The sequence below is a fragment of the Ursus arctos genome, unplaced genomic scaffold, assembly GCF_023065955.2.
Source record: "Ursus arctos isolate Adak ecotype North America unplaced genomic scaffold, UrsArc2.0 scaffold_14, whole genome shotgun sequence".
NCBI classification, from domain to species: domain Eukaryota; kingdom Metazoa; phylum Chordata; class Mammalia; order Carnivora; family Ursidae; genus Ursus; species Ursus arctos.
Window position 1 is genome coordinate 62,741,543 of NW_026622808.1, and position 13,860 is coordinate 62,755,402.

The 13,860-nt window shown below is 53.3% G+C and overlaps 1 protein-coding gene across 1 annotated transcript; it reads left to right on the forward strand.

Annotated features, from left to right (window-relative positions):
- The first annotated feature begins 468 nt into the window (after positions 1–468).
- Positions 469–12,478, forward strand: CAV3 (caveolin 3). Its single transcript, XM_026500369.4, has 2 exons — positions 469–752; positions 11,715–12,478. The coding sequence occupies exons 1-2, from the start codon at positions 636–638 to the stop codon at positions 12,054–12,056; spliced, it is 459 nt and encodes a 152-aa protein (XP_026356154.2). The 5' UTR covers positions 469–635; the 3' UTR covers positions 12,057–12,478.
- The last annotated feature ends 1,382 nt before the right edge of the window (positions 12,479–13,860 follow it).

Sequence of the window (13,860 nt, forward strand, 5' to 3'; positions counted from 1 at the left end):
GCCCTGCTCCAGACCACCAAACAGCAAGGCCAGGTACTAACTACTCCAATGAGAATCCCTACCAGACAGCACGTCAGTTCCTGAAGCCCTTTCCCCCACGCGAGCTCATCTCCTCCTCTCCGCGAGGGCAGGCAGAGCCCCGACTGTTATTAGCACGGCCCCATTCTCCAGGTGGGAGCACAGTGGGCCAGAGAAGCGAGGTCTGCCCAAGCTCCCAGCCAGCAAGAGGGAGAGCTGCGGACCAACCCCGCCTCCCCTCCCAGAGCGGATGGCACGCTGTTGGCAGGGGGCAAATTCCAGGGTCTGCACCAACAGCCGAGCCGCCCCACGGCCCACGGATGCCAAAGCCTCTGCTCTCTCTCGGGTGAGGCCTGGCGCCCACGGCAGCCCCTGTAAGGAGTGCTGGGCCTTCCAGCAGAGCCCCAGTCTTAATTTTAGCTTGGAGGCCTGCCACAGAGGCTTTAGTGAGACGCAGGCTGAAGTTATGCGGGACAGCTGTCAGCTGGCATGCTGGGTGGGGCCTGTTTAGCCGGCAGGGGCACAAGTCTGGGGACACTGAACTGTGTCCCTGCCCCAAGTCTTTTCAGCCCCACTGGCTGCACAGCTCAGATCTCCTGCTGCGGTCCCCCAGCTCCATGATGATGGCCGAAGAGCACACAGACCTGGAGGCCCAGATTGTCAAGGACATCCACTGCAAGGAGATCGACCTGGTGAACCGAGACCCCAAGAACATTAACGAGGATATAGTGAAGGTAGGCTCGGCGGGCCTGCCTGGGCGCCGCTGCCCGGAGGGTGTCGGGTGTGCAGAGTGTCTGGGCACAGGACAGGGGAGGGCTCTGCTCCATGCACAACCACGACCGGCTTCCCTGATGAGAGGCCCTGTTCCTCAGTCTTCTCCAAACCCTCCCTCAAAAGCCAGCATGTACACCCCCAAAGAACGTTTAGCATAAATAGGAGCAAAATCTCAGCCGCACATACATGACGCACGTGTTGCCTGGGGCGGGGAGGAGAGTCACAGAGGCAAGTGCCTCCGTACTACTCCCAGGCTCTTCCCATTAGCTCCTGGCCCTCGTCCCAGGATGAAGACCAACGGGTGGCCAACTTGGGCTCTTTTCCGTGCCAGGGGTTATTTCTGCGGTCTCCGAGGTGGGCACGGGGTTAATCCCCAGAGGGTGGCTTTCAGTAGGCATTAATTCCCCCAGAACACTGCCCTGTGTCCACTGCCCATGGTGTGGGGACCATGCCTGACACTCATGCCAGCTCCCCGCCTGACCCCAGGTCCTGCGGCCAGGCCAGGGCAGAGGCCTCTCAGAGGGCACCGGGCTCCCGAAAGGCAGTGCTCAGAGAACAGTTACCCAGCCTTTGGGGTGTCTCCCCCACGGCCACTGCCTGAGTCAACCTAACTTTCCCCATCTGGAAGCCACTAGCTGCCTGGCCGCCTCCAGGCCCACACCCTCACCCCAACCTCCTCCTGGTAGCCAGCCGTGGGGATCTTTCAGCAGAATTCCTGGAAGCAGGGTGCCCCACCCCCAGCATCAGAGTCACTGGAAGGGCTGTTAAAAGGGCAGGTGCCTCGGGCCACCCTGGGTCCTACTAAACGCATCAGAATCACCGATCAGCCCTGACGAGTAGAAATATAATGCGACCCATTATACAATCACCTGATGTCATTTTACATTTTCTAAGCAGCCACAGTTTTAAAGAGGAAAAACAAACAGGTGAAATTAACTTTCGTGGTATTTTTGATGTAACCCAATATTTCCAAAATAGTATCATTTCAGCATGTAACTAAGACAATTATCAATGCACTAGTACAGTCTGTTTTCATCATTGAGGTCCAGCGTGTAGCTTACACTTAGGCTGCCTATCAGCTCAGACTCCACATGGATCAGAAGTCCTTGTTCTGTCGGAAGATCTCATAAAATGTACAGGTGAAATCGAGTCACAGGCCCGAGTCGTTCCAAACTATTAAAAAGTTTTCCCATCTCAGAATGAAGTACTGCTTTTTACATTTGAATTAAAATTGAACAAGATTTAGGATTCTTCTGTTGCCCCGGTCATAGGTCAAGTGCTCAAAGCTCATGGCCACTGGACTAGACCGTGTGGCTCTGGGCTTGAGCGGAAGCACAGCCCCTATGCTGTCATCCCTTGGAGGGATACTTCCCATGCCCGATGAACTCTAACTTCTCCCCATGGCTTTCAAGCCCCAACGCGATCTGGCCCCAATCTTCTTCTTCCACCTTCCAGCTCCCATGCCAGGAGCCAGCCACACCAACCGTAACATACTCCTGTGTCTACACCAGGAGCACCCTCCCCCTCTCCTCTCTGCTGTGAATGCCCTGCTCACTTTCAAGATCCACCTCGAATGTCACCTCCTCCAGGTAGCCTTCCTCAGCTCCTGTAGACAGTCAGTCGCTCCCTCCTCCATGCCCCGACTTCCCTCAGGGCATTTCCCCGTCATAGCTCATACTATGTTATTATTGCATTTATCGGTATCATTAATGGTAGCAGTAAGGTAATTATGGACCAGTGTGAGAAGTGCCCCAAGGGGGAAATTACTAGATAAATGTAAAATAGTATCATCGTGGTTTGTGCAGTGTGGTCTGGAGGACAGAGTCCCAAACTTGGCTTTAAAAGACCTGGTTTCAAATCTACTCTCTTCTACCTAAAAGCGATGACCCTGGACAAGCCACCTAGGTTTTCGGGACCTGCCTTTCCCTCTGCAGAGTGAGCATAATATCATTTACCTCCACCAGGTACAAGATTCTCAGAGCATCACTGTGCAAATAAAAGTATAATGTGAGGAATAAAAGAAATAAGGGGTTTGAAAGTGCTTAACAGTCGCCAGCACGCGCAAGGGTGTGACAAATGTGAGCGGAGCTGAAGCTTGGAGGAGCGTGCAGGACAGGACAACGAAGCCATGGGCCAGCTTTTACGGCCAGGTTTCCCTCAGGCGGTCCCTAGCCTGTTGCTGGGGCTGGAGAAGAGGACCCCGAGGGAGAATGTGGCTTCTGAAAGAGACCCACAACGGCTGACAAGTGTAGAGAGGCTCTCAGGCCCCACGGAGCCCGGAGTGAGCCGGCTCCAGGCTTCAGGCCCGGGTTCTAATCCAAGGGAGGGATGGGGGCAGCCGCACACAGGCAGCTGCCTATGCAGTCTCTCCCGAACCCCAGACAACATCCCGCAACGGCTGAGCAAAAGGCCCTGCAGATAATCTTGTCGAGCGGAGATGATTATTTGGTATATTTATTGGACGTTCCCTGGTTTGGGGAATTATTTGATTTTCTTTTATTTTGAATAACTGAGAAATGAGAAAGTTTTGAAATTCAGAATGAGGATCATAAAACGGAGTCAGATAAATAGCACAAACAGGTCAAAGCAGACTTGGGTTTGTGTATGGTCTGTGAAAGGATAAAGAAAAGGAAGAAAGAGACAGGAGAGCCGGCTAGGCAGGGGGCCTGTCTGAACGGGAGCCGGAGGCACCTCGACTTCTTTCGTCAACTGGGGCAAAGACAAGATGGAGGGAGGAGGAAGGAAAAGGAAGTGAGGGGGTGAAAGAGACGCAGAGAAAGAAGAACAGGCAGAGGTGGAGTTGAAGGCTCAGGAGGGACCTGTCAGGGTGGTTTCACCAGCGCTAACAGGCTCCCCACGGGCTAGAATGGGAGACAGAGAAAGATGCTGGAAGAAGACCAAGCTACAGAGACCCGAGTTCTGGCCCCAGCCCTGGCACAGGCTTGCAGTGTGACTCCAGGGAAATCCCTTTCCCTCTCTGGCCTGAGTCCTGGCGTCAACAGAGGTCGGGTGGCGAAGAGGGAGAACTGTCCCCTCTGCCAGAAGCTGCCGAGGTTTCATACAGAAAAGCCAAGGATGCAGAGCAGGAGATGGACCCATGGTGTCTGTGGATTTGACCCCCAGCCAACCAGAGGGGCTCCCTTTTGACTTTCCAGTTAAAACTTCCCAAACTTCCCCAACGAAGGCCTGGTAAGGCTGGAAAATGAGTGCCAAAGGCAGAGGGAGAACCCTGAACAGCCCAACAGACTTGAACTGTGGTCCCCAAGGTTCACGGCTGGGTCTCGGGTAAAGGGGAGGCCCCTGGGATTAGAGCTGAGGATCTGGGGTGAGCACACCCCATTCCCTCCACCCTCGACTGTCACCACCACTCACAAAGTACGGATTCCACGAATTGTTACTGAGGGCCTACTACGTGCCAGGTCCCGCACTGTCTCAGAGGAGATGGTGATGAGCACGACAGACCCACTGCGCATGAGCCCCCGTGCCAGGCTCTGGGGGGTGGGAATGTGCAGCAGCGGTCCCCAGGGCTCTGCAGCCTTCCCTTCAGACCCGCCTTGGAAACCTCCAGTCCTCTTGCCCAGGCATTCCTGCAGGACTGCAGCCCCACCTCGAAGGCCTCTGCGTTCTTTCTGACAGGGCTCAGGGCTGTCTCCCTAATCCACACCAAGGCACCCAGATCCTAGAGCAGGAATGCTTGAGCCCAAAGTGTCACACAGGTCTTTCAACTTCAGGCCCCAACCTCTCTCCCCGCAGCCACTCAAGGTCAAACAGGGCAGGGGGCCAGACATGACCCAAGCCCATCCTACAGTTTCCCACCCCCCTCCAACCTACACCTGCCCCTAAACACTCTCCTCCCTCAGAAAAACACGCAAACCACACCCTTTGCCTATCAGCTCAGGCTAAGAAACACCCAAAGGACCCAGCAGCCGCCAGTTCTACAAACTCTGCTCCCAGTTTGGGTCCACCTGGACAGCCCATTGCAGAAAGACAACACTGACCTGGTACTTCCTCTTGAGACGAATCCAACCCAACCGAGAGGATGAGCCTCAAATAATGAGACTATCTGGGAGAAGGTGCTAAACGCCGTAAATTAGTGCCTGACGAAGTGTCCCGGAGTTTAAGGGAGGAAGACCTCACTCTCGTCTGGGAAAATCAGGAGCCAGCTTCATGGGGAGACAGTAGCCCCGCTGCATAAAAACAAAATGGGGAAAAAATTAAAATGTGAATAAGGCTTTCGAAGAAGAGGGAACAAAATAGCAAAAGCCATAATATTGAGAAGGATGTTGGGTGGCATTGGCAAGCGTGAGAGACGGGTATTACCACCACCTCCTCGAACTGTGTCCATGGCAGACATTACTAATGGATCCCAGCACTCCTCCAGGAAGCCATGGACCGCTGGTGAGGCAGAGCTGGCACACAGAGGAAACCTCTTTGCTACTCTGTCTGCTGAAGAATGACAGGACTAAGTGCATCTGAAAGAGAATTTGCCGGAGAAAGCAGAAGGGGCAGGTTGAGACTGGGTTATGGAAGGTCATCCAACCTGCTACTCGTTCCCTGTTGGCAGTTTCTTCCTTTTGGACATGTCTGGTCCCCTGTCAGGTACCTCTCGGAAGGGCTACATTGGACTAACTCACGTTGAGTATTTATAATTTAGCGTTATGGGGACTCCTAGGTATTAAGTCATCTAGCTTTTCAAAAGGTGGTCCACTTTCTTGGGGAGTTGGTTAAAATGCAGATTTCTGGGTTCTGCCACCAGAAATTCCTATTTGGTAGGGCCGGTGAATGTTTTGCACTCTCAAGTACAAACAAGTCCCCCTTGTCTTGTGGAAGAGAAATCTGGAGTCCCGAGTTATTACCAGTTTTCCCTAAAGATGCACTGTGTTAGTTAACTATTGCTGGGTAACAAATCACCCCAAACTCAATGCCGGAAAGCCACAAGCATGTGGTGGTCTCCTACAGTTCCGTGGATGCTGCTGGGCAGTTCCACTGCTCTCGCTGGTGGCCTCTCAAGTGGCAGCAGCCACCTGGGGCCTCTGCTGAGCTGGCTCCCTCCTGCGCCTGGTGCCTCAGCGGGGCTGGATGGAAGGCAGGGCGTAGCTGGGAGGCTGGGAGGCTAGGAGGCTGGGATGGCTGGGTCTCTCTGTCAGGCAGCCACTCCACCAGACTCTAGAGCAGGGGAGAGTAGTGGACTTCTAACTCCAGCAGTCTCTACATCAGGGTATACAGGTGGACTTTTAATATGGCAGGTCAGGACTCCCCAAGGCAGAAACTTCCAGGCGTCTTTGAGGCTTAGTTCTGGACCTGGCACGGCATCCCTTCTACTGCATTTAGGTGACTAAAGCGAGTCCTAGGGCAAGCCCAGACTCAGTATGGGATGAGGGGACGCAAGGGCTTAAACGCTCAGAGCCATAACTAATTGGGGGTCATCTTTGGAGACTGGTTAACCCCTCACCAAAAAAGCTGGCAAAATACTAAGTATAAGATACATGGCCGGAAACTACCTACAAGGGCCACACCGTGAGCATTGGTTTGGTTCCCCCAGATCACATAGAGTTCTATTATTGTTGTTACCAGTCATAACACAAGAAGCAAAGCTTTGCCATTTTTCAGCTATTTTACAGCTATCACCTCATTTTAGCTTCCTACTGTATCGGCCCGTGCTTCTCAAATTATCTGGGTGAAGGCCAGTTTTATTATTATAATTTCAATTTGTTGAACCCCAATATTTAGGTAAAATTCAATAGAAATGAATTACTAGGGAAATGAAATGAGAAACAGGCATCTACAATGTAAGCCCCAATTTTTTATTATTATGAGAGTTACCAGACATACAATGAGTGGGTCAAATTTCTGTGACTATTTCTAAATGCTTACTCTGAACTTCTCTACATACCTTGTTGGGAAGAGGGGTTCTGGACCACCCTTAAGTACCAAGGTACTAGGCAAGGAAACTAAGACCCCACAAAACTAAGCCTCCCCCTTGGGTGTTCTGACTCCAAATCAAACTCTGAGTCACTAGGGATCTTGGCCCAATCCTCTTGGTATAGTTTAAAAACAAAACAAAACAAAACAAACAAACAAACAAACCAGAGGCCCAGAGAGGGAAAGCACCATGCTCCAAATCACACAGCAACTCAGTGGTCAAGTGGAGCCTGGCCCCACATGTCCATCCCTCTGCCTAGAGCTGTTTCCCCACCCACAGACACTCTGTCTGAATTGTCCAGGGCCCAGGATGCCCAAGGACTGAGTCATACAGGAATCTGGGGAGGTATTTTTGACAGGGGGTGGCTGCTGGCCTCCCCCGAATCCTCCAGCGAAGCCCAGCCTTGTTGTCCTGCACCCTTCCCCACCCTCTTGAGGCTGTGGGGGCTGCGCTGGCTTGTTCCAATTAATTGACTGGCTCTCTCGCTGTTCCAAAAATAAATATGCCAGAGAAGGGGACACTGACTGAATGGGCAGCCACCGTCACCCTCCCCAACCGCCTACCCTCCCTCCAATTGCACACTCAGCCCTGAGGCTCGGCGGATGGGTCCAGCACCCATCCCACCACCCTCCCAGAAAAAGCCATCTCCCCTCCACTTTAGAGACGAATTAGGAAATGAAGTCACTCTGTGCTTCTGATAGACTGGCGTGACTGCCTAGGACCTGCCCAAGCCGGGTCTTATAAATACCTCCCCAAGCAGGCGCTGTGACCAAAGTTGTCCCAACGCTCAACCCGAGTTCGGGGAACAGCTGGGCCTGCCCGCACAGCCCATCCCTCCGAGAGCACGCTCTCCAATTCCCAGAAAACGAGCAGTCGCCCCATGCACAGTGCCCAAAGGCGATTACAGGGAATAATTCAAATGTCAGCACTGATGTGTTCTGCAGAGAAATAATAATTAAAACACCACAGAGAGGTCCCGGGGAAAGAGATTATTACCGTGAACAGCAAATGAGGGGAAAGAAGACCGCCCCCATCTCATCAGCGCAGTCGGAGGCATGCGTGCCCGTGCACGTAGGTAGGACCGGGTAAGTTGCACAATTACTGTACTTAGGATCTGGGGCGTCAACAGGTTTTCTGAGATACAGTTTCATAGGAACGTGAGAACAATGGACACATATTTACTGTCACTGAGCACCTGCCACGTGCCAGGTACTGTGCTGAGCACTGCCCAAGAGGTGGTATGCCTAGCAGAGTGTGGGTGCTGAATAAACCCGTGTTTGGATGGATGGAGGGACGGATGCGTGGATGGCTATGGATGGATGGACAGACCCATGGATCAATGCATGGATGGACGGATGGATGAGAGATGGATGGGTGGGTGAAGAGATGGTTGGGAGGTTGTGAACGGATGGTTCTATTCCTCATAACAAGGTTGTAAGAAATAGCAAGCCCATTGTACAGATAAGCAAGTGAAGCTCAGGGGTGTAAGGCACCTGCCGAAGTCGCTCATGAGAGCAGCACGCATGCCAGGGTGCAAAGCCACCCTTGGGGCTCTGCCACCCCCTTGAAGAGAACACTCTGTGACAGCACACAACAGCAGCTAACGGTGGTTACTCCGGGATTCTGTGCCAGGCAGTGTTCTGAGTATTTCGATGTCTGAACTTATTGAATCCTCCAACAAACTTGACGAGATGACTCCAGGAAGCTGAAGCGCAGAAAAGCTCGGCCCGCTTGCCGCAGGCTACAGCGCCAGTAAGCAGCCGAGCTGGACTCCAGCATCCGCAGTGTGACTGCGGACAGGCTCTCTTCCACACTGCCGCCCCTCCCAGGCCAACACAAGTAATCGAATGTGTTGAAAGGCGGAGTGCGCGGGACTAACTGAACAAAGCGGGCTGGGCTACAGAGGAGCAGGGCTGGGGGCGGAAAGCAGGGGCCGGGAGCCCTGCCTTGGGGAGTGTCTCTCTGTTCCATGGGGACCAGACCTCTGACTCTGCATAGCCATAGCCAGCATCCGCCTCGGGGTCTGACCTTGGCTGGGCTGGTGTGGACAGCTTAGATCAGAATCAGGATGCCTGGATTCAGTCTGGGCTCTGCCTCCCACCTCTGGGCTCTCTGCCCTCCTGTGGGGTGAGAAGGCAGGACTGGGTCATCCGTGGGGAGGGGAGGCACCATCCTAAGGAACAGCCACAAGAAGGGCCAGGAGGCCACAGGCACTGAGTGGGAGAGCGAAGGAAGAAGGAAGTGCCTGCTGGAACAGGACAGGGAGGCACATCTCCGCCTTAATATCTCCTTCTTCTGGCAAAGTTCCTGGGGCTGCTCCCATGCTCCAGAAGCCAGCCTGGGTGCTAAGATGCATCAGGCCATGATGGAGGAGGGACAGGCTGCAGAGGTCAGAACGCCTCAGTGGACAGGACCCAGGCCCTAGGGATCTAACCAAACCTCAATAATCACTTGGGTGGACCCAGGTCAGGGTTGGAATGGTCCCCCAGGCCTATCCTCCCCAGCTTCTTAGATTTGAAAGCTCCCCCAAGAAACAGCAACTCTGAATTTTTGCCCCATATAAACCAAATAGAGAAGATGCCAGCTCTCTCCATCCACTGCCCAAAGCCTTGAGATGTTCCTCAACCAACTTGGGCCTTCTTTTCCAAATATCCAGCACACCAGTTTTCCATCTCTGCCTCCAAACCTCACAGTCCACCAAATTCCCAGCCCGCCACCACCTCCCAGAAGCCCTCTAGAAACAAGTACCATCTTTCTGAGATGAGAACCATATTTATATTCTTTCCTCCAGCCTTGCCCTTCCACCTAGGGTGGGGGGGGGAGGGACCTAAAGAGGTTAAATGACCTCTGCTGAACCCCAGCAGAGACAGCTGGAGGGTGAGATTTACAGAGGGTCCTGGAAGGCCCTACTGACTCCCTGAGTCAGCTTTTCACATCACCTGCAGCCTGAAATCCCAGCCTGTCAACTTTGCCTCCCATGAACATACCATCCCCTGGGTGAGACCTCATCCTGTGCCCTCTCCAGGGGGACCCAGTGATCTGAGGCACAGCACAGGAGCTCAGAATATACTCATGTGAGAAAAACAGGACTCGCCATTGTCCATGCAACAGGGGTATGTCTGCTCCCTTCCTCCAAAAAAGTCACCCCAGAAAGAAAAGCACCAAAGCAATGACATTGCTACTACTAGAGAAATACAAATTGGAGATGCTTTTGTTTTCTTTTTACTATTTCCTGAATTTTCTGCAATGTGGCTAGGTCATTTTGTAATGAAAAGTAATTTGAATAGTAATTCTGTGCCCCGATGAGAGGATCCCCTGGAAGACTGATGTTTGAGCTCTGCCCCCCACCAGGCCCCACAGGTGACCCCTCCACCCTCGGTCTGATGAGTTTGAGCCTTCATTCAACCAGCTTTCATTCAAATGATCCAGGAGCACGGAAGATGGTCACGTCCCCACTTTACAGACACGACAGCTAAGGCTTAGGGATGCTAAAGGACATCGCATATGAGAAAGCAGCTATGATGGTGTTTAAAGCATAATGGCAACTCAAGAAAGGTTAGTTACATGACGCGGCTGAAAGTAATCTTTTTTTTTTTTCAAGTTTACCGATTATTTCTTCCCACTTCCCAAATGGGGCCTCAACCACCATTTCGGTGGAACGTGTGAACCGGATTCTCTGAGCGCCCATGCTCCTTCCAGCTGCAAGGCGGGCTGGGGTGGGCAGCGGGGAGGGAAAAGTCTGAGGTCGCCGTGGGACTAGGGTAAGGTGTGCCGGGCCTGTCTGGCCTGACTTGGCACCAGACACCTTTACGAGCCAGGATGGCATGGCCCTCACTTTGCCACATGCCAGATCCTAAAATAGCTCTCAGACTTACGCTCCTCTCTCTAACCCACCACTGTCACCCCAAACCAGCCTGGCAGCAGGTCCCGCCTGGAATATTGCCACGGCTCCCTACTGGACCCCACCTGCGTCCTCTCTCCCAACACCACCAGCCCAGCCAGCCGCTCAAAATTCAGATCAGAGAGCAGAGAACAGACTGGTGGTTGTTGCAGGCAGGCGTGGGTGGTGAGTGAAGGGGGTCAGAAGGGACAAACCTCCAGTTATAAAATAAATGAGTCGTGGGGCTGTAAGTTACGGCATGGTGACTATACGGCACCATACTGTGTGGCACGTATGAAAGGTGCTAAGAGAGCAGATCCTAAAAGTTCTCATTACGCACACAGATTGGAGCTGCGTATGGTGACGGACGTTAACTACACTTACTGTGGTGATCATCTCCCAAATAGACACATACTGAACCATTATGTTGAAACTAATATAATGTTATATATCAATTATGCCTCAATAAAAAAAAAATCAACCCCAATCGAGTCAAGCCAGTCCCTGCGCAAAAGCTTTCGGACACTGCTCAACACAGTGAATGGCCAGCCAGGCCCCTCCGGCCTCACTCTGGCCACACTGGGCTTGCACTTGGCCTTCTGGAAGCACCTGCATCGCCCTGAGGGCACACGCTGTCCATTCCCTGAGGTCCTAGCCACGCCCAATGTGCTTTTCCAGCCCTCGCCCCTCCCCCCACCTGGCTACCTTCGGGGACCAGCCTAGCTAGATGTTTCCTCCCCACCCCCAGGATGACTAGGACTGTCCAACTCTCTAGGATCATAAAATCACAGAATGCAAGAACCACACCTCTAGGCCTGCCTCTAACTTCCTGGTGGCTTGCAAGTCACGCAACTCCCCAGGGCCTGTCTATCCACCCATAAGATGAGGGGGTGGCCCAGCTCCGTGCCTCATTGCTCCCGGGCAGCACTGGCATCACCTGGGAGCTTGTCAGAAATGCATTCTCAGGCCTCAGCCAGGCTGTGCTGGGGCAGGATCCCCGGCGGTGGGCCCCCGCCAGCAGGTGCAAGCAGCCCTCCAGAGCGTTCCGACACCGGCACCCAGAAGCGTAGGACGTGGGTGGATGCTGTCACTGAAAGATTGCCCTTCGCACCCCCGCAGGTGGATTTCGAAGACGTGATCGCAGAGCCCGTGGGCACCTACAGCTTCGACGGCGTGTGGAAGGTGAGCTACACCACCTTCACGGTGTCCAAGTACTGGTGCTACCGCCTGCTGTCCACACTGCTGGGAGTCCCGCTGGCCCTGCTCTGGGGCTTCCTGTTCGCCTGCATCTCCTTCTGCCACATCTGGGCGGTGGTGCCGTGCATTAAGAGCTACCTGATCGAGATCCAATGCATCAGCCACATCTACTCCCTCTGCATCCGTACCTTCTGCAACCCGCTCTTCGCCGCCCTGGGCCAGGTCTGCAGCAACATCAAGGTGATGCTGCGGAAGGAAGTGTAAGGCCAGGTGGGGGCGATGGGGGTGGCGGGGCAGGGGGAGTCAGGCCAGGCTGGCCCCACAGTACTGCTCCGAGGGCCTGCCGCCGAGCGCTTTCTCTCTGGGGACTGCTATTTCCCCCCAAGACGGAAGCACACGGTTTAGGGGCACTGGAAAGAAAAGACAGCCCTGCCGCAGGACCCCAGTGGCCCTTCAGCGTGTCCCCTGCCCCACCTCGATGCCCCCGGGGACCGGGCAGGAGGAAAGAGAGTTTGCTAAGAGGCAGCTACTGCAAGTCTTTGCATCCACTTGTACTGTCACAGCACAAACCAGCACTCGGTTCCCACCCGCGGTCCACCTCTCCATGCATGGCGCCCAGGGAAAGCTACCGGCGACTCGTGGCATTAGGAGGGTGGCTCCAATAAAGGGTTTCGGCTGCATTTGGAGAATGCTGTGCTTTGTGTGTGTCCATAAGGCAGGTGCGTGTCCCGATGAGCTCCAAAAATAGTTTGCTGCCCTGAGAAACGAGTGGGGCAAGTTGGTTGGCCCTCCCCTTGGCCAAATTCAAGAACCAGAACAGTCGGGTTCCTCTTGGGCTTCTTATTCGCTGGGTTTCTGCTCCGCCGTGTTCCTTAGGCGGTTATTTCCCATTGAATTCTGTTGCTCTGGGCCAGCCAGTGGTCACCAACAGAAGAAAATGGCCCTTAGGCTGGAAGGGGTGGGAGTCCCTCCCTGGGCACCACCAAGGGCAGGGCCTAGGTTCAAAACTCTCTGAACCTCCCCTTTGGCTCACCAGACCCCTGAGCCCCTAGCACCACCGTTTGGCACGTGCACCCCTTCAGCCTTCAGAAATGTGATGAGGGCTGAAGGTCCAATTTGTGCGTCTGTGGACTCACTATAGACACAAAAAACAATCGCAAGGGCACGTCCCACCTCCTCCTCACCTAACCCCACTGGGGGAGAAAACCAGCAACCTTACATTCTTCAGAGATGTTTTTCCCAAGAGTGTTATCCAGAGCTCAGTCCTCAGAAAAAAGCGGGGGATGGCTTTTGTGATTACATTTGTTTGGAAAATGTTCTATATTTCTCCCAGAGATTTTTCAGTAGATATCAGTATGTTAAAGGCTCTGACAAGCCCTGCAGGAAAAAAAACTGTTCAGGCCAGTGTCTCCCAATCTCACTTGGCTGTTTTTCCCCCCATGTAACACCATTTAAGTCTCATAAAATGATGGTTCCACAGTTTTCAGAGGCATCGCCTCGTTGGTGCCTGGCCATGAGCCCAAGGGGTCTTGGTGGGCACTGTGGTGGAACAGATTGGGAGACAGGGCACAGGCAGTCTCGGTTCCAGTCCTGTCTCTCCTCCCAGCTGCCTTCTCTGGTCTCAATTTCATCATCCATAAAGCGATCCCTAATGTCCACCTCAGCCCTAAAATTTTTGTTTTTTCTAGTATCTTATTATGTCATTTTCAAACACAGAGGAAGTCGAAAGGGTTTGCCGTGAACACCTGTATGCACACCATCCAGGCTCGACAATGAACGTTTTACTGCTCCTGCTTTGTCATAGCTCATCTATCCACCAACCTCAGCTTTCTTTATGCATGTTTATTTTTTATGCATTTCAAAATAAGCTGCAGTTATCCCTAGTTTTACTACTAAACACTTCAGCAGTCACCCTTAGTTTTTTCCAGGTGGGGAAGTTACAGCCCAGAGAAGTCAGCAGACTTGCCAGAGGCATCCAGCAGACCAGCACTGGAGCACGGCAGCAGCTCCTGCCCACCACTCTTTGCTCTCTGCTGGGGCTCTTCTCATTCTCAGGTGGTCTCAGTGA

Coding starts and splice junctions, on each gene's coding strand:
- CAV3 (XM_026500369.4), top strand. CDS start 636: ATGATGATGGCCGAAGAGCACACAGACCTGGAGGCCCAGATTGTCAAG. Junction 753..11,714: donor TTAACGAGGATATAGTGAAG/GTAGGCTCGGCG, acceptor GCACCCCCGCAG/GTGGATTTCGAAGACGTGAT.